This window comes from Salvelinus sp. IW2-2015, linkage group LG2, assembly GCF_002910315.2.
Source record: "Salvelinus sp. IW2-2015 linkage group LG2, ASM291031v2, whole genome shotgun sequence".
NCBI lineage: Eukaryota > Metazoa > Chordata > Actinopteri > Salmoniformes > Salmonidae > Salvelinus > Salvelinus sp. IW2-2015.
This window is the reverse complement of record NC_036839.1, coordinates 20,638,561-20,658,523: the sequence shown is the minus strand read 5'-3', so window position 1 is coordinate 20,658,523 and position 19,963 is coordinate 20,638,561. Positions and strand designations below refer to the sequence as shown.

Here is a 19,963-nt window from a genome sequence, read left to right as displayed (position 1 = left end):
ATTGCGCATGGTGATTTTAGGCATGTGTGCGGCTGCTCGAGCATGTAAACCCATTTCATGAAGGCCGACGAACAGTTCATGTGCTGATGTTGCTGCCAGAGGCAGTTTGGAACTCGGTAGTGAGTGTTGAAACAGATGACAGACGATTTTTACTCACTACACACTTCAGCAATTGGCGGTGCCGTTTTGTGAGCTTGTGTGTCCTACCACTTCATGGCTGAGCTGTTGTTGCTCCTAGATGTTTCCACTTCACAATAACAGCACTTACAGTTGATTGGGGCAGCTCTAGCAGGTACAGAAATTTGACTGACTTGTTGGAAAGGTGGCATCCTATGACTGTGCCACTTTGAAAGTCACTGAGCTCTTCAGTAAGGCCATTCTACTTCCAATGTTTGTCTATGGAGATTGGATGGCTACGTGCTCGATTTTATACACCTGTCAGAAATGGGTGTGGCTGAAAAATCAGAATCCACTAATTTGAATGGGTGTCCACATACTTTTGGTATATATATATATCAGTACCAGTCAAAAGTTTGGACACACCTACTCATTCAAGGGTTTTTCTTTATTTTGACTATTTTCTACATTGTAGAATAATAGTGAAGACATTAAAACTATGAAATAGCACATGTGGAATCATGTAGTAACCAAAAAAAGTGCTACGCAAATTAAAATATATTTTATATTTGAGATTCTTCAAAGTAACAACCCTTTGCCATGATGACAGCTTTGCACACTCTTTGCATTCTCTCAACCAGCATCATAAGGTAGTCACCCGGAATGCATTTCAATTAACAGGTGTGCCTTGTTAAAAGCTAATTTGTGGAATTTCTTTCCTTCTTAATGCATTTGAGCCAATCAGTTGTGTTGTGACAAGGTAGGGGTGGTATGCAGAAGACATCCCTATTTGGCCTAATATTTGACAAAGTCCATATTATGGCAAGAACAGCTCAAATAAGCAAGGAGAAATGACAGTCCATCATTATTTTAAAACATGAAGGTCAGAAAATTTAGAGAACTTTGAAAGATTCTTCAAGTGCAGTCACAAAAACCATCAAGCCCTATGATGAAACTGGCTCTCATGAGGACCGCCACAAGAAAGGAAGACCCATAGTTACCTCTGGTGCAGATGATAAGGTCATTAGAGTTACCAGCCTCAGAAATTGCAGCACAAATAAATGCTTCACAGAGGTCAAGTAACAGACACATCTCAACATCAACTGTTCAGAGGAGACTGTGCGAATCAGGCCTTCGTGGTCGAATTGCTGCAAAGAAACCACTACTAAAGGACTCCAATAATAAGAAGAGACTTGCGTGGGCCAAGAAACATGAGCAATGGACATTAGACCTGTGGAAATCTGTCTTTTGGTCTGATGAGTCCAAATGTGAGATTTTTGGTTCCAACCACCGTGTCTTTGTGAGACGCAGAGTAGGTGAACGGATGATCTCCGCATGTGTGGTTCCCACTGTGAAGCATGGAGGAGGAGGTGTGATGATGTGGGGATGCTTTGCTGGTGACACCGTCATTGATTTATTTAGAATTCAAGGCACACTTAACCAGCATGGCTCCCACAGCATTCTGCAGCGATATACCATTCCATCTGGTTTGTGCTAAGTGGGAAGCTGTTTGAGAGAATGCCAAGTGTGCAAAGCTGTCATAAAGGCAAAGGGTGGTTACTTTGAAGAATCTAAATAGATTTTTTGAACACTTCTTTGGTTACTACATGATTCCATATGTGTTATTTCATAGTTTTGATGTCTTCACTATTATTCTACAATGTAGAAAATAGTCAAACAAAGAAAAAACGTTGAATGAGTAGGTGTCCAAACTTTTGAGAGAGAGAAATCCTGCCTCTCCTTGTTTTCTGTCCTGAATAAATGAACACTGTGCTGCAGCAGCGCTGGGCCGACAGGAGAATGAGTGAGCCCAGATCTGCATAATGAATAATAAGCTAATGCAGGGAGCTGCCAGCCCACTGAACGATGCTCTGCTGTGTACCAAATGGCACCCTATTACCTATAGTGCACTACTTTTGAACAGGGCCCATAGGGGGATAAAATATTCACCATCCGCTAAGCTTACACCTGTCCCTTAAAGCAGCTAAACGATAGTCACAGCCCCATCCTGAATCGTTCAGGAGTTCCAATGAGACTTCAGTGAACAGGTTTTCATTGCTACCTGTCGTACTCAGCCATTGAAACAGGTGCCACTGTTTTTTGCGTGTTGCACTCATTCATTGTGGTATTTTACCGACATAAACTACAGTTCACTCAAATGTTAACTCAGTGAGAATTTACAAAGACAGTCAACCTTCATGTGCCAAGGTACTCAACTTTATATCAATTATAACAGTACAGGAAAAAAACTGACTTGAGCAATCAGGTAAAAGCAGAACAAAGCCACAAATTGACAGTTGTGTCTGTGTGTGTGCATACTTTGGTGTGCACTCTCTTAATACGCAGCATGCAGCTCACTTGGATCAGAGAGCAAGCGGTACCCAATGAGTCGGCCAGCTAAGTGCTTGAAGCAGTACTGCTATATGCACACACAGGGGGCTTCAGAGAGAGTTGAAGCATGGCTTCAACAGGAAACAGCCAAGCAGCCAGGCTCCACAACTACACTTCATTACCGTTAGGGCCCAGATATGTGGCTGGCTGCTCACTGAATGACTGGACTCTGAAAGTATTGTCCTAACTCTCTCTCCCAAACAGCTGTGATCAGTAGTTCAACTGTGAAGAGATAAAGCTTGTGTCCCTATTCCCTATGTAGTGCACTGGTCAAAAGTAGTGCACTATAATTGGAATAGGGAGTCATTTAGCCTGCAGAAATGCTGTATCTAAATACGGAGGTGGTGATGGAAGAGAGGAGTCTCTTTTCGTTACTTCTCTACCTGGGGGATTTTGGGTCACTAATGAGAAGCCATTGGCTGTCTGTCTGCAGCTAACAGTGCTGCTGTGCTTTTTGTTATATAAGGTCAAATGTGATTTATAAGACAGGCATTAAAGCCAATGGACTGTAAAATCACCTTTGCTGCTCACTGAGTGAGTGAAATAAATAATGCTGCTGTTATTGTGGGGCCCCACAATCTTAAAATATGGACTTATCGATATGGAAGACTAACCATACAAAGAGTTGTAGATATTGTCATTTTTAAAGAGAAAGGCAGGTATTTATCATGTTACACTTGAGCTCAACTACATAAAAGGCATAGTTTTGTTTCTGATCCCTCCGCACATACTTTAGCTTACGCCAGATGAATCCCATCAGTCCAATGACAAGTGGGTGGACCGGTCTCACGAGTCCAACTGGATATGAGAACAAAGCAAAGCTGCCAACTGTAAAGTTATAAACAAGCAAAACATCAATCTCCACTTGTTCATCCTGCCTACCTCGGTCCCGCCTCCACCATTTCTCATTATTGTCTCCCGTTAAGAGGAATTCTCTTTGTCAAACAGGGAGATTTATTCAGATTCTTGCACGTCATCTGATTCCTTCTCCCAGGAATAATGATGTATGCCTTGGAGTGGGGCGAAGTGTGTCCAAAACAAATGTAAAGAACCCCACACTAATGAATACAGAAGACCGACTTAAACTGTATGTCTGTGTGTGTTAGGTAGAGGGCCAGAGAGAGTAGCGGGGAGCCCACTTGCTTCTCCTGTGAGGGTAATAAATCTAAGAGACTCAGTGGTGACTGCCACACAAAGCCAGCTCTGAAAGGGAGGAGAGGAACACTTGACATTTCTCTCCCTGCTGTCATCATCCCCATGGCGTCATGGTTTTATTCCCTACCAGCGGTAGACGCTCTGTCTCCTAAGCTACTTAGCTTCACCTCCTTCTCCTCCCTCTTCCTCCTCCTCTAAATTTTCCACTCCAAGTCAATACCGCAACCTTGTCAGCATCTCTGATTGAACGCTTGATAAACTCAGTGATGTCACGTAATGATGAAAAACAGGATTCAAAAGGTCTGAGTTCCAATGGAACAGAACTGAGAAATAACAGAAGACACGGCTTTGCAACATGCCAACATGCATATAAACCTAGTTCAATTTGAGATTTTAGTCCTTGCCAGAGCATAACCTCAAATGGGAAAGAAATGCTGGTGTGCTTCATGGGGAGAAAGCAGCACAATCTGGGTTTACAGATGCATTAAACTGTTTCTTATTTGAAGTGTTTGCGTCACCCAAGAATGCTAGTTCTAATCCAGCAACGGCCCACACAGTCACTCATTATTCAGGAGCAGAAGCCCTTTTGTTATTTCTACATTTTTAATTACAACCACACTGTAGCTAAAATATAAGCATGGATCAAACTGAGTTTAGGAGAGATAACACAAACAATAAAACACATACTGCTAACTTCCCTTTTTAAAGGAGAGTGGAATTCCACCCTCAGGTCATTTTTTAAGCTTTATTTAGACAACAGGGGAATGATAGAGACCGAGACAGGCCATTGAAATACTCTTTGAGCTCGTTTTTAATATGATTTCCTTGAGATGTTCAGCCAGGGCTCTGAGTACAGTAGTGTGTGGACACAGCATTTAGCACAAAATGTCATGTGTATTGATTGAGGTTCTGTAATGAACAAAACACTAGGGAGGAATGTTTTGGCATGATACTTCCCATTTCTACACACTCAGTCCTGAGAGTTTAAGTGAGACTCGTAGTATGTGGACACAGCACTTAACACAAAAGGTCATGGGTATTGATTGAGGTTCTATAAATGAACAAAACACAAGGGAAGAATGTTTTGGCATGATACTTCCCATTTCTACACACTCAGTTTTGAGAGTTTAAATGAGACTTGTGAGACAGGCCTCATTTAAAGGTAGGAGCTGTGGTACGGGTCATATCACACAGTGGCCTACTGCAGTTATGACTGTCACACACAACTAAACATTACGGACCATTACAGTACCATATGAGGCATACACAGTTGTCCAACTTTTTTTTGCTTTGGGGGAGGGTTGTGTGTGTTTTTTTTAATGGGGCACAGGGGAGAGTAGCGCGTTTTCCCCCCTGGTTTACATTCACTCTTTCGTAGGTTGTACTACATAATTTCTTCCATCCTAGACACATTTTCTCATCTGCTTGCATGCACCTCCCCTATATCAAAGTGTTTTGGTACTTCCCATACGCACAACACTTTTCCGTGTGCTAACTTTTACTATATCACAGGTGAATATAGTCTACCTGCCGATATAACTGTCTATCCTGCCCTCCGTCCACCATTTATAGTGACAATAGTGGTAGGTGGATCATTTGTCCATATCTGCAATATACTAACTAGCAATCATACCACACATAAAAGCTTTTAAAGCTGCATCAATTTTCAATATGAATCCACAAGAACGTTGTGCATGAAAGAACAGTGAAGACATGAGACAAAAAGCTTCCCTATTGATCTTGTTTAGGGACAATACAATTATCCTACCTAGACTAGAACACCACAATGCAATAAATAATTATATTATTGTTTTCAAGTGAGTACAAAATTATACTCCAGGCTGCAGTGAAAATGTCATTTGAATAACGGCGCAAAAGGCCTGTGATTTGAATGTTTAATTCCACTTGGATTAGTTGTGGGTCTACTCTCGACAGTTTATAAGGTCTATAAAAAAAAGTAACAGAAATCATAAGGAATAAGGTTTTAAAGTGTCTGACCTATATCTAGGAGCTATAAGAAAGCTCAGGAAATATTTTGGTTTTTGGACTCATATTTAACCCCTTTTTTTGTTGGCACAGAACCATCTCCATACTTCCATTCATTTGTATGGGTTACCTTCAGACAAGTCTTTGTGAGAGTCATAGAGCAAAACGTAAAACAGCATCGTTTTCGTGAGAGGCTCGTCTTTCCATAGTGAGGTCATATTAGTTAGTAGAACATGCAGTTCGTACGCTACAGATTTCGTGAGAAGACCGATTTTCAGGATGTCTCCTGGGCTGCGGTCCAAACACTTAAAAGACATACCCTCGTCCACTTACCCTCGACTTATGCTCTTGGGGGAATCCCCGTCGCCATCATGGAGGGTGGTCAGAATGATTAGCCAAGCAAGGGAAATTTGCAACATAAACCCCTCAGCCCTCGTTTTTAGTTGGCTTTGCGAGTGTACAATTATGTTCACTCCGGGGCCTGAAACTCCCCATAATTCAAATCGCAACGATTGTACATCCGCTAAGAAAAGTCTGCGAAAACTTAAAAACAACATCAATGGAGAAGTCAACATACAAGTGTAAATAAAAACAAATACGTTAGAAATTGTGGTACTTATGCAAAAACACGTGTCGTAAAAAGTAAATACGTTTTTGTTTGGTTATCTTTTGGAAATTGTAGGAATAAAACATTTTCCTTCTTCAGAAGTTGCAGCTAGGCAGGCTAACGTTTGTTCATTCATTTGCTAGCTATCATACAGTAGGCGTATATTAATAATGATAGATTTAATATAAGTAAACATGCACTCATAATTGACTGTAGCACATATAAAGCACCCACAAGCTACCGGTGGCTGAAAACAATCATCGCAGGATGAACGAGTGACGAATTTCCGGCCAACGGTAGTCCATTTAAAAATCATTCCTTCCTCCCTCGCCCTGCAAGTGTATACCCGTCAGACGTCATGATACGTCTTCAGAAGTGTCCACTTAATTTGAGGGCTGAGGGGATAGGGTGTGTCTTAAGTGTTTGGACCGCACACCAGGGCTGACAAACAGTGCTGTAGCTCAGCACTTTCCACCGCAGATGTGGAAGGCCGACACAGGCTGATGCGGTGGATTTAGATGCATCCCATGCAAAAAAACAACACATATCTCTAGCTTAAACTGATGATTTTAATGGGGATATTTTAAAATGTTAATTAGATTGACGCATCGATGGATCAATAGATTTCTTGTATTTTTTATTTGGTACATGAAAATTTAACAGCAAAAGCAATTTTTATGTGGACTAAGTATTTATGCTAAGACTTATCTGCAACAAGTCAAATAGATGGATACATAAGTCTGATGGGAAAATGTGCTTTTTAGAATAGTCACATGAAAATCTGTCACCAATTGGATGAAAACCTAGCTATAGACACCCTAAAGACTCTTGCAAGCCCCAAACATCTAAAGAATAAGCTACACTCTTAGAAAAAAAGGTGCTATCTAGAACCTTAAAGGGTTCTTCGGCTGTGCCCATAGGAGAACTATTTGTTGCAGGTTTTTTATTTTAATTGTAATTTTTTATTTATTTTCCTTTATTTAACCAGGTAGGCTAGTTGAGAACAAGTTCTCATTTGCAACTGCGACCTGGCCAAGATAAAGCAAAGCAGTTTGACACATATAACTACACAGAGTTAAAACATGGAATAAACATACAATGAATAATACAGTAGAAAAATCTATATACAGTATGTGCAAATGAGGTAGGATAAGAGAGGTAAGGCAATAAATAGCCATGGTGGCAAAGTAATTACAATATAGCAATTAAACACTGGAATGGTAGGATGTGCAGAAGATGAATGTGCAAGTTGAGATACTGGGGTGCAAAGGAGCAAGATAAATAAATAAATAAATACAGTATGGGGATGAGGTAGATTGGATGGGCTATTTACAGATGAGCCATGTACAGGTGCAGTGATCTGTGAGCTGCTCTGACAGCTGGTGCTTAAAGCTAGTGAGGGAGGTAAGAGTCTCCAGCTTCAGAGATTTTTGCAGTTTGTTCCAGTCATTGGCAGCAGAGAACTGGAAGGAGAGGCAGCCAAAGGAAGAATTGGCTATGGGGGTGACCAGTGAGATATACCTGTTGGAGCGCGTGCTATGGGTGGGTGCTACTATGGTGACCAGTGAGCTGAGATAAGGAAGGGCTTTACCTAGCAGAGACTTGTAGATGACCTGGAGCCAGTGGGTTTGGTGACGAGTATGAAGCGAGGGCCAGCCAACGAGATCGTACAGGTCGCAGTGGTAGGTAGTATATGAGGCTTTGGTGACAAAACGGATGACACTGTGATAGACTGCATCCAATTTGTTGAGTAGAGTGTTGGAGGCTATTTTGTAAATGACATCGCTGAAGTCGAGGATCGGTAGGATGGCCAGGTTTACGAGGGTATGTTTGGCAGCATGAGTGAAGGATGCTTTGTTGCGAAATAGGAAGCCGATTCTAGATTTAACTTTGGATTGGAGATGTTTAATCTGAGTCTGGAAGGAGAGTCTACAGTCTAACCAGATACCTAGGTATTTGTAGTTGTCCACATATTCAAAGTCAGAACCGTCCAGATTAGTGATGCTGGACGGGCGGGCAGGTGCGGTCAGCGATTGGTTGAAGAGCATGCATTTAGTTTTACTTGCATTTAAGAGCAGTTGGAGGCCACTGAAGGAGAGTTGTATGGCATTGAAGCTCATCTGGAGGTTAGTTAACACAGTGTCCAGCGAAGGGCCGGAGGTATACAGAATGGTGTCGTTTGCGTAGAGGTGGATCAAAGAATCACCAGCAGCGAGAACGACATCATTGATGTATACAGAGAAGAGAGTCGGGCCTGAGAATTGAACCCTGTGGTACCCCATAGACTGCCAGAGGTCCGGCCAACAGGCCCTCCGATTTGACATACTGAACTCTATCGGAGAAGTAGTTGGTGAACCAAGCGAGCCAATCATTTGAGAAACCAAGGCTGTTGAGTCCGCCAATAAGAATGTTGTGATTGACAGAGTCGAAATCCTTAGCCAGGCCGATGAATACGGCTGCACAGTAATGTCTCTTATCGATGGCGGTTATATCATTTAGGACCTTGAGCGTGGCTGAGGTGCACCCGTGACCAGCTCGGAAACCAGATTGCATAGCGGAGAAGGTACGGTGAGATTCTAAATGGTCGGTGATCTGTTTGTTAACTTGACTTTCAAAGACCTTAGAAAGGCAGGGTAGAATAGATATAGGTCTGTAGCAGTTTGGGTCTAGAGTGTCTCCCCCTCTGAAGTGGGGGATGACCACAGCAGCTTTCCAATCTATGGTAATCGGAGACGATACGAAAGAGAGGTTGAACAGGTTAGTAATAGGGGTTGCAATAATTTTCGGCAGATAATTTTAGAAAGAGAGGGTCCAGATTGTCTAGCCCGGCTGATTTGTAGGGGTCCAGATTTTGCAGCTCTTTCAGAACATCAGCTATATGGATTTGGGTGAAGGAGAAGTGGGGGAGGTTTGGGCGAGTTGCTGTGGGGAGCGCAGGGCTGTCAACCGGGGTAGGGGTAGCCAGCCGTAGAAAAATGCTTATTGAAATTCTCAATTATTGTGGATTTATCGGTAGTGACAGTGTTTCCAAGCCTCAGTGCAGTGGGCAGCTGGGAGGAGGTGCTCTTATTCTCCATGGACTTTACAATGTCCCAGAACTTTTTTGAGTTTGTACTACGGGATGCAAATTTATGTTTGAAAAAGCTAGCCTTAGCTTTCCTAACTGCCTGTGTATATTGGTTCCTAACTTCCCTAAAAAGTTGCATGTCACAGGGGCTATTCGATGCTAATGCAGAACGCCACAGGATGTTTTTGTGCTGATCAAGGGCAGACAGGTCTGGAGTGAACCAAGGGCTATATCTATTCCTAGTTCTACATTTTTTTAATGTAGAACCCTTTTGGTTCCAGTTAGAACCCTTTCTACAGCGGGTTCTACCTGGAACCAAAAGGGTTCTCCTATGGGGACAGCTGAAGAACCCTTTTGGAACCCTTAACAGACCAGCCAAAACAAGCTTGTAAGAATTGTACTTAAACTCCCCCTCATATTCATTTGGAGGTCGAGCATTTTAAGCAGCTAGGCTGGATATCTGTGAAACAACGAGTAGTATTACAACTTGGTCTGGTCCACAGAATTATCAATTACCTACCCAACTATTTTTCATTTGTTAGAGATGTCCACCAGTATAATACCAGAGCCTAATATTCACAGTTTGAAATATAAGTCTATCTGATAACACATTTTTATATACCTGCGCTGTTAAGTGGAACACACAAACACAGCAACTCAAAGCCATACCAACCATAACCACTTTAAAAATAATGTCAAAAGCTGGCTAAGGTGTGAACAGTATAAACTTTTTTTGTCTCTCTCTCTGAACTGTGTCTAGATCTATGTAATTGTATAGGTATTCATGTAAAAAATAAAAATAAATAGGGACCTATTTAACAAAAAAAATAAGGACCAGAATGGAAATAAATCCAACTTTATTGCTCAATCCTGGTAATGTTTTAAAATCTTTGTACGAATATATATATATATATATACACACACACAGACATACACACACGGTACCAGTCAAGAGTTTCTTTATGTTTATTATTTTCTACATTGTAGAATAATATTGAAAACAAACTATGAAATAACGGAATCATGTAGTAACCAAAACTGTTAAACAAATCAAAATATATTTTATATTTGAGATTCTTCAAACAACCCTTTGCCTTGATAACAGCTTTGCACTCTTGGAATTCTCTCAACCAGCTTCATAAGGTAGTCACCCGGAATGCATTTCAATTAACAGGTGTGCCTTGTTAAAAGCTAATTTGTGGAATTTCTTTCCTTCTTAATGCGTTTGAGCCAATCAGTTGTGTTGTGACAAGGTAGGGGTGGTATACAGAAGACATCCCTATTTGGTGAAAGACCAAGTCCATATTATGGCAAGAACAGCTCAAATAAGCAAAGAGAAACGACAGTCCATCATTACTTTAAGACATGAAGGTCAGTCAATCTGCTAAATTTAGAGAACTTTGAAAGATTCTTCAAGTGCAGTGGCAAAAACCACCAAGCACTATTATGAAACTTGCTCTCATGAGGACCGCCACAGGAAAGGAAGACCCAGAGTTACCTCTGCTGCAGAGGATAAGGTCATTAGAGTTACCAGCCTCAGAAATTGCAGCCCAAATACATGCTTCCCAGAGGTCAAGTAACAGAGACATCTGAACATCCACTGTTCAGAGGAGACTGAAATGTGTTATTTCATAGTTTGTCTTCACCATTATTCTACAATGTAGAACATTTTACAAATAAAGAAAGACCCTTGAATGAGTAGGTGTCCAAACTTTTGACTGGTACTGTATATGCATGTATAGTTTTTTTTAAACTGTCAAATAAAATCCATATATCAATCCAAACTGCGCAGTGGGCATTTGATGAATGGAAAGAGGCATCTGTTACCAAACGCCCCAAAGTTTAATGACATTCGGAGATAGCCAAACCGTCGATACTGGGTATGCCTACAAGGTAGGGAGGGATGCATTATTTTTCTGTCGAGATTGACAGTCTATTTATTGTGTTGTTGAAAACGCAAACCATGATATTGATGCTCCCAAAGTCGGTATGATTTGTTATGACACCTTGAGTTGGACCCTTAGGTGTGCACAGACAGCAGCACACGACAGCAGCACACCTTATCAGACTTCAGCCCTCAGCACAGTAGGCTGGTTAAGATGTGTGCACTATTTCTCGACAGCAGGAGGGCCCCATGCATTATTAAAACATTAGATAAAATTGACCTGTGTGGATGGGTCCGTTTTGAGCACCTTCAACTTGCTGTTAAGTCAAAATGTTGTCCTATTCAAAGACAGGCTTATGGCTTGTCAAAATTGCATAATTTTGACAAGATCATCCTCCTGGATCATCCTCCTTTCACAAAATGTTATGCAAATACCCATATGATATTTTATAATTAGGCTTCATGAATTACTTTTCATATATAGATATATAGACATAGATATGTGTGTGGGACACACACACAACCACATATATAAACTCAGCAAAAAAAAAGAAACATCCCTTTTTCAGGACCCTGTCTTTCAAAGATAATTTGAAAAAATCCAAATAACATCACAGATGTTCATTGTAAAGGGTTTAAAAACTGTTTCCCATGCTTGTTCAATGAACCATAAACAATTAATGAACATGCACTTGTGGAACGGTCGTTAAGACACTAACAGGACGGTAGGCAATTTAGGTCACAGTTATGAAAACTTAAGACACTAAAAGAGGCCTTTCTACAGACTCTGAAAAACACCAAAGAAAGATGCCCAGGGTCCCTGCTCATCTGCGTGAACGTGCCTTAGGCATGCTGCAAGGAGGCATAAGGACTGCAGATGTGGCCAGGGCAAGAAACAAGAAATTGCAATGTCCGTACTGTGAGACGCCTAAGACAGCGCTACAGGGAGACAGCTGATCATCCTCGCATTGGCAGCCCATGTTTAACATTTACATTTAAGTCATTTAGCAGACGCTCTTATCCAGAGCGACGTACACATTTTTTAACACCTGCACAGGATCGGAACATCCGAACATCACACCTGCGGGTCAGGTACAGGATGGCAACAACTGCCCGAGTTACACCAGGAATGCACAATCCCTCCATTAGTGCTCAGACTGTCCGCAATAGGCAGAGAGAGGCTGGACTGAGGGCTTGTAGGCCTGTTGTAAGGCTGGTCCTTATCAGACATCACCGGCAACAACGTCGCCTATGGGCACAAACCCACCGTCGCTGGACCAGACAGGACTGGCAAAAAGTGCTCTTCTCTGACGAGTCGCGGTTTTGTCTCACCAGGGATGATGGTCGGATTCGCGTTTATCGTCAAAGGAATGAGTGTTACACCGAGGCCTGTACTCTGGAGCGGGATAGATTTGGAGGTGGAAGGTCCGTCATGGTCTGGGGCGGTGTGTCACAGCATCATCGGACTGAGCTTGTCATTGCAGGCAATCTCAATGCTGTGCATTACAGTGAAGACATCCTCCTCCCTCATGTGATACCCTTCATGCAGGCTCATCCTGACATGACCCTCCAGCATGACAATGCCACCAGCCATACTGCTCATTGTGTGCGTGTATTCCTGCAAGACTGGAATGTCAGTGTTCTGCCATGGCCAGCGAAGAGCCCAGATCTCAATCCCATTGAGCACATCTGGGACCTGTTAGATTGGAGGGTGAGGGCTAGGGCCATTTCCCCCCAGAAATGTCCAGGAACTTGCAGGTGCCTTGGTGGAGGAGTGGGGTAACATCTCACAACAAGAACTGGCAAATCTGGTGCAGTCCATGAGGAGGATGCACACTGCGGTACTTAATGCAGCTGGTGGCCACACCAGATACTGACTGTTACTTTTGATGTTGACCCCCCTTTGTTCAGGGACACATTATTCCATTTCTGTTAGTCACATCTGTGGAACTTGTTCAGTTTATGTTTCAGTTGTTGAATATTATGTTCATACAAATATATACACGCTAGTTCGCTGAAAATAAATGCAGTTGACAGTGAGAGGACGTTTCTTTTTTTGCTGAGTTTATACACACAAACATATATAAACCAACCATATGGCATCAGACAAGCACGTGTAGGCCTAATCGTTATGTTTATATTATTCTTCAATATAAGTTCTCTTTTTGAATAATATGAATCGGTTGCATATATTGTTAACCCATCTGGAAAGGGTTATCTCAATAATTTATGATAATCACTTTTGCAGTTTCTATCGGATGTTTTGGACATCGTTCATAAATTCTCTTTCATGTCCGGCCATCTGTAGAAAAGGAACAAAAGCCTCGAGGGAGTTAGGGATAGCGATGCCCTGCGCTACGCTCTTGCGTTTCTCCAAAACTCACCTACAATCAGCCAAAGTAAAACCTGTTTCGACAACACTGGAGTGGTTTCCGATGCCATGGTCTTCCTTCAAAACTGTGGTCCAATGCCAGAAGTTGGAAAAGCGTTAAGATGTGTAAAACAGACGATAAAGCCTCACAAGTGTCCTCCCTAACGTTCCACTCTAAGATCGAGGCGACCCTGTCAAAGAACCATAGGGTAGTAATCCGTAAGTATTTGACTCGTTCCTCTTAGCCAACTAGAAAAGGCAGCTCAACTGTCTTCACCGTCACTATCACCTTGCGCAAAAAAATAACTCTGGAGAGGTACACATGCTTCGGGTTGACGGGAGTTCCCTTTCCGAGTAACCTATCCCGTCAGTTTTCTTTACGAAATAGATTCGTTATCATTGAAATACATTAAGCAAACATCGCGACTGGACAAGTCAAATTTGACCAAGTCCATAAGACGAGTCCAAAAACCTGGCGCAAGATTCGTGTTCACTACGAGGTACTTGGCAACTCCAACAATCCATTGCGCGAACGAGACGCACTGAGCCAGAACAGAGCCTGCGCCACCAGTGAACTGGTGGGTCTCGAGCGTAAGTTATCTTAACAGTATACCAACAGAGTGAGAGAGCCACGGGGGCCTAAGCAGAATGCAGGCTATTCTGGGGTTTGGGGATAAGGCAGTGGGCGACTATGGTTGGATGGACTTCATTATTATGGTCAGTACTGTACAGGAAAAAAAAGTGACCATGTTTTCCCTTTTATGCATTCAAATGAACATGACGTAAAATAAAAAGCGAAGTGATCAGTATCAGCCTGGTGTGGTTTTTGACCTGATACTATATTAGACAACACAACATAAAAGGTGCATGGTATCAATATACATTTTAGCCTACACGTTAAGAACTAAGCCTCGTCTTCACATGACACAATTATAATTATTATTAAAAATAAATAAAAAATAAATAATAATTGAGACCAATCCCATGGGGCAAATGAAGTGTGGTGTTAAACCAGAGCACTAAACAGACAGGGTTGATAATAAAACGGCAGAGTCCAACATCACCTAATGTTGCCCTCTAGTGTTAGAACGTGCTAACACAGAACTACAGCTCCTGCAGTACCAATAAACAGTTCCAATTGATGCTGATGGACATATGATTCACATTTTTTATTTATTTATTTGTCGTAGTAGAGACAAGGCCCAGATATATTAATTGGAAGAATTCACACTTGTTTTTTTGAATACTTTTTTTACTTGAAGAATTTACTACATTGTACAAAATTGCTACTGGCTTAACAGTCTACATATCCTTCAAAAGTAATGATGATCAATGTACATGATACAAATTGGTGTGGTGACAATACCTAGAGCAATTTTTAGATCTACAAACAACTTAAATACAGTGTGAATAAGGGTGCTCTTACAAAAAGAGGAATAAATTAACGTAGAAGAGCTACAGCAAAAATTGCACTTACATGGTGAAGTATAATTTCTAACTAAGAAAAGTCTCATCTCAGATAGAGGCAAAAAGAAAAGTTTAGGTAGGTACACAGAGCACTCATGTTGGTCAATCACTATCTCTACAATTTCTGATGCAGATAAATCATTTATATGACACAGAATGTTCTTGCCAGGCAAATCAGTTTAGATAACTCATGATACAGCCAATAGAGAGAGATAGTATTACAAAGCTTAGCCGTTCTTTTAAGTATTCCAGCGAAAACATAATCAAGAAACCATCAATTATTCTGAAACTTCACAAAAAAATGAATAAACATGATGTTTAAGACTTTTCTGTTGAGATGGGTGTTAATAGCTCACAGTTTACTTAGTCAAATTAGCAGTATTTAAAATAATTCCTTCTGCTTTTACCTCTACTGCACACAGTCTCGCAAAATATCTACTTCTGATCTACCGTCCGCAGAGGCAACATATAAAAAGTCTGATATCTGAAATACATTTATGTGAGTCAATAGTAGAGTTGACTGACTCACTCGTACCGCCAGAGATCCTAGATGTGATTGGGTTAGTCTGGAGAAGAACCAATGGAGTGCCAGTTTGTGATAGGCCTATTTCCCGTGTCAGCCTGAGAATCATTGATGACCACATCCAGAAACAGTGTCAAGACTACATGATGAGAAATTACCATCACATACAGTAACACAAAAAATAAAAGTACAGTAAGTATAGGCCTAGACACAGGAGTAATAATAGAGGTATTAGTAGTTCCTTGTTGTATAAAGTTACACAATCAGAATTTCACATTGAGCTAGCTAAATAAGGCAGGTCGTAGCTAGTGTTTTTATATGGATATAGAAAAGATATAACGTTTTAGATATGACTTATTCGTGGCTCAATTCATACCTGCATGCTACAGATTGCCGTTGTCATCCTCAGATGATCGAGTCATAATCTGGATCAGAACATTCTAGTGAAAGCCAGGTCCTAACTGAACACTAAATGCTGGCGCTTGATCAATACAACTCACTTAAAAAAATCAAAGGGGAAAAAAGAACAGGACAAAATCAAATAAAAATAGTAAAATGTCATCCTATTAAGAGTCCAGGTCCAGTGCTCCAATTTAATTCAGCGGTTTGAGGTACAGTGATGAGGCTAGGTTCTTTGATACAGTGGTTCTTCATCCAGGTAGGCAGCCTCAGGTTGACAGATCATCTACCTGAATGGCTGTGTGGAGATGGTGTGCTGAACACAAGAATGTACCCAATGCCAAAGGGTGTCAAAAAAATTGTCTCAAAGAGTCCAGTCAGACATGGTCATCTTTGCTTTGTCCTCTTCCTTAGCTCTCAGCATTTATTGCAGTCCCTTCCTGCTATAAACATATCTAAAAGAACTGTGTGTACACTGTGTAGGTAATTAGGAATGCTTATGAGAGGACCAGTGACACACAACTAAAGTACTAAAATACGGAGAGAAAAAAAGAATAAATACTTCTCTAAACTGGAATGTAGTGAGAAGGAATTCCAATAATCCAATTTCATGATTGCAGCTGGTTTGGGAATTGTTTGGGAATGCCATAGGAGTTGCTGGTTGTCACCAGGGCAGGAACTTTCCCCAGTTTTGGAAATGCAGTAAATAATGAATCTTGTGTTAAGGGTGGGAAGTAGCCCACTAGTTTGGGAATGCCAGGAATAGCACATACTTGTTGTGAGCAGGGCAGAAGCTAGCCCCCCTGATTCCCTCTCAGAGCTCAGTGGTCAACAGACCTTTGGGCTTTGTGCCGTCCTTCTTGGGTACCTGGGCAGCAATGCTGGTGAGAGGAGTACAAAATTAAAATCCCGGAACTCCTACCTTTCAGTGTGCACAACATACAGTCATGTATAATAGTAATATTCTAGTAGAACAGTAATATTGTATTGCTAACCAGTATAAGGGGACGCAAGAGAACACAACGTAATGAGAAGCCAAAATGAGAAAGTGCATATCCATCATCCTATGCATATTGTTTCAGGAGACCTGCCTGCAGCAGAAATCATATCACATTTTATTTGTCACATGCGCCGAATACAACAGGTGTAGTAGACCCAACAGTGAAATTCTACAATTTACTTGACGCGAGCGCTGCTTTTTTGTAATTGTAAAATGACAAACCCAGAAAGCCTACTACCTTCTAGAGTCCACAACATTAATCCTAACTAACAGTTCATTCAACAGGATAACCAAACTTCATAACTTGTGCAGAGATGTAGTATAAAATCAAAAATCAAGCTCTAGCCTTCACCATGTTATTAGAACAAGATATGGAAGCTCATCAGGAACATAATTAAGTCAAAGGGGATGTTAAACACAACAAGCTTCCATTAATAACAAGGTGAATTATTTGGTCTACTCTCTACACAGCATACTAAACATAGCATATGACATGGTGCCAAAAACGCATAGCAACTAAGACTAGCTATCATGAACACAATGTCCAGATGAGATGATCAAAACAGCACTAGGACAAGGCAGCAATGATGACGTGTAATGACTGATTTACCTTGTGGCAATCACATTGTGAGTTTGAGAGAACAGATGGGGGTGCAGGGTTGGGGCAAGAGCCCCCCCTTCAGGTTGGAGAGGGGCGGCGGTCTTGGCAGAGGGGTCAAGGAGGCCGTTAGTAAAGATGGCAGTGGGCAGCTGCATTAGAATGGGAGGAGAAGGAAAGTGGACTGGGTCAGTCTCTACATGAGGGATGGACTATGGACAGACAGACTAAAAGACAGACATACTTAGGCCCTGAGGAAAGTCCATCATGGACAGACTAAAGACAGACAGGAGCACTAAAGCCCAGAGGACACTAGTACTCACTGCAGCAGGGACGATCCAGCGAGGTGATATCATGGACTTAGATTGCACTGGTGCTGGTGGTAACTACAAGAGATCCACGTTCAAGAGTTACACTCAAAGCGCCACACTTGTCAACATACTGCAGGCCTATGAACTCAATTGTGATAGAAATTTTAAGACACTGGTTTATTATTAAGTCTTGACTGTTGTGGACAACCGCATTCAGCTACAGTAGCTAAAACATGAGTCAGTGAGGGTTATTTTATGGCAGATGGGGTCTAGAGACTTACTACTGGGGTTGGATCTGAGAAATCTATCAGGTTATCACTCAGCGGGACCGGCAGCGGCAGCAGGGTGGGCATCTCCAGCTCCTCTGGTTTGGCCTGCGTAGCGACAAGCCAACGGCTATGTTAACAGCTCACACATTCACATACAATTATTTCTGTGCATTCAGATGTATTTTCCTATATGCAACGCAAGCGAGAAACTGGTAAAGCAAAACACAGCTTAAATTTGAAACCTTTGATGGCAGTCCTTCGTTAAGTATTTCAGCAGCCATCATGGTTGCTGACGGCATGAGATCCGCAGCCATCATTTCAACACTGAAGAGAACAGAGACAAGACAGATGGATAAGAGTTTTTCATTCATTTAGAGTCTGATGAGGTACTGAAATTGCAAGGCTAACGTGCACATTTTCAATGGAAATAAAATCCTGACATGTGCTTAATATGCAAAGACATAGATGTAACGATTCACCGATTCAAATCTTTAAGATATGCGTGCATCGGTCCGTGAACCCCAAACCAATCAAAAATGTGGCAGGCGTCTGTTAGAAAATCGACTCAAAACTTAACGAATCACGATTCAATGTGTTTTGCTCATAATACCTTCCTTCTTCCTTTTGAAAATTACATCTCATCTTTTGTGACAACTGATGCATCCTCTCCTTCAATGTCAAACTAAGCATGCAACTGTGTTGACAGTCATTGATCTGCAAGTCCTTTTGCATGACGAACAACCCCAGGCAATATCAGTAGCCTGGTCAAACAGCTTCACGCGCTGACCAATACGAGCTAGGTGGCCTGTTCCTGATCTTGCACATCTGCATGGCACTTCCAACATTCAAATGCTAAAATGTTTTGCGCGATATTAGGCTTCATTAGTAGTGACAACCTGTAATTTGCTAGGTTATTGTCAACTATCTGCTGTTGAAAATTGTGTTTTACCAGAATAAAAGCAAGCTGCTGGAGACAACTCATCTTACTAAACCTGCTGAACGGGACTTACAATCGATTTTGTGATTGTTCAGGTTCACCATCAGCAATAGTTTTGCTTTAAACAGTCAGTGTATATGGTCATTATTAGATATACAGGGTCAAGTTAATAATTTCATAACGAGGACAGCAATCCAGTTTTGCGAGGCACATGTCTATTGGCTATGTCTAGCGTTGCAAAAGGAGGGTARAACTGGAAAAGTTCAGAATTCTGGTAACTTTCAAGGTTTATTTAGAAGTTCATAAAATGACATCTAGTGGCCTTTTTGGATACTACAGATTATCACAGGTGTCTAATTATCTCTGCCCCTCTGTGTGTAAAATATATGAAATTATAAAATAAGATTATTGAAATAACAGAATGACAAAGCTGTAAAACAAATAAACCATCTTAGTGAATACCATTGGTGTTTAATATGAGCGTTTCAGCATAAAATATCCATATATATAGTACACATTTATATGTATGTGCTGTCAATGTTTTGGAGTCAAACTGTTGGCAGTTGTGAAAAAAGTCAATAGTTGGAAGAGTTGCAGAGTAATAGAAAATAATGCCATTGTTGACTAAATGCTTTCGTCATTAATGACTAGTAGGCTATTGTCTCTTGAACCATATGGTCTATCTACTAGAAACTCATGGACATGTATACAAAATGAATAATACATTTTAAAGTTATTCAAGTATAACTTACCAAGTTCTCATAACTGCCATATATTTGCTGTTAATTACCAAAATGACTGATACCAGTAAATTTGAAAATGTACTGATAATTTTGCAACCCTAGCTATGTCATCACTAATTTGTAAACGATAAATATGG

General features: G+C 41.2%; 2 protein-coding genes across 8 annotated transcripts in view; both read right to left on the bottom strand.

Moving 5' to 3' along the window:
- LOC111976641 (receptor activity-modifying protein 1) overlaps nucleotides 1–14,154 on the bottom strand; it is a 70,201-nt gene extending 56,047 nt beyond the window's left edge. The window contains exon 1 of one of the 2 annotated variants that reach the window (XM_024005634.2): nucleotides 13,593–14,154. In XM_024005634.2, coding sequence (XP_023861402.1) covers nucleotides 13,593–13,650 — 58 coding nt within the window. In that variant the 5' untranslated portion in view covers nucleotides 13,651–14,154. Of the gene's footprint in view, nucleotides 1–5,982; nucleotides 6,527–13,592 lie in introns of those variants that run through there. The other variant, XM_024005642.2, reaches the window with a different exon arrangement.
- Nucleotides 14,155–14,729: 575 nt separating this feature from the next.
- Nucleotides 14,730–19,963, bottom strand: part of epb41l5 (erythrocyte membrane protein band 4.1 like 5) — a 43,051-nt gene continuing 37,817 nt past the window's right edge. For 5 of the 6 annotated variants that reach the window (XM_024005597.2, XM_024005578.2, XM_024005607.2 and 2 more), the window contains 5 exons: nucleotides 18,389–18,470; nucleotides 18,159–18,251; nucleotides 17,890–17,952; nucleotides 17,579–17,718; nucleotides 14,730–16,849 (listed from right to left, as the gene is read on the bottom strand). In XM_024005597.2, coding sequence (XP_023861365.1) covers nucleotides 16,783–16,849; nucleotides 17,579–17,718; nucleotides 17,890–17,952; nucleotides 18,159–18,251; nucleotides 18,389–18,470 — 445 coding nt within the window. In that variant the 3' untranslated portion in view covers nucleotides 14,730–16,782. The remainder of the gene's footprint in view (nucleotides 16,850–17,578; nucleotides 17,719–17,889; nucleotides 17,953–18,158; nucleotides 18,252–18,388; nucleotides 18,471–19,963) is intronic. The other variant, XM_024005615.2, reaches the window with a different exon arrangement.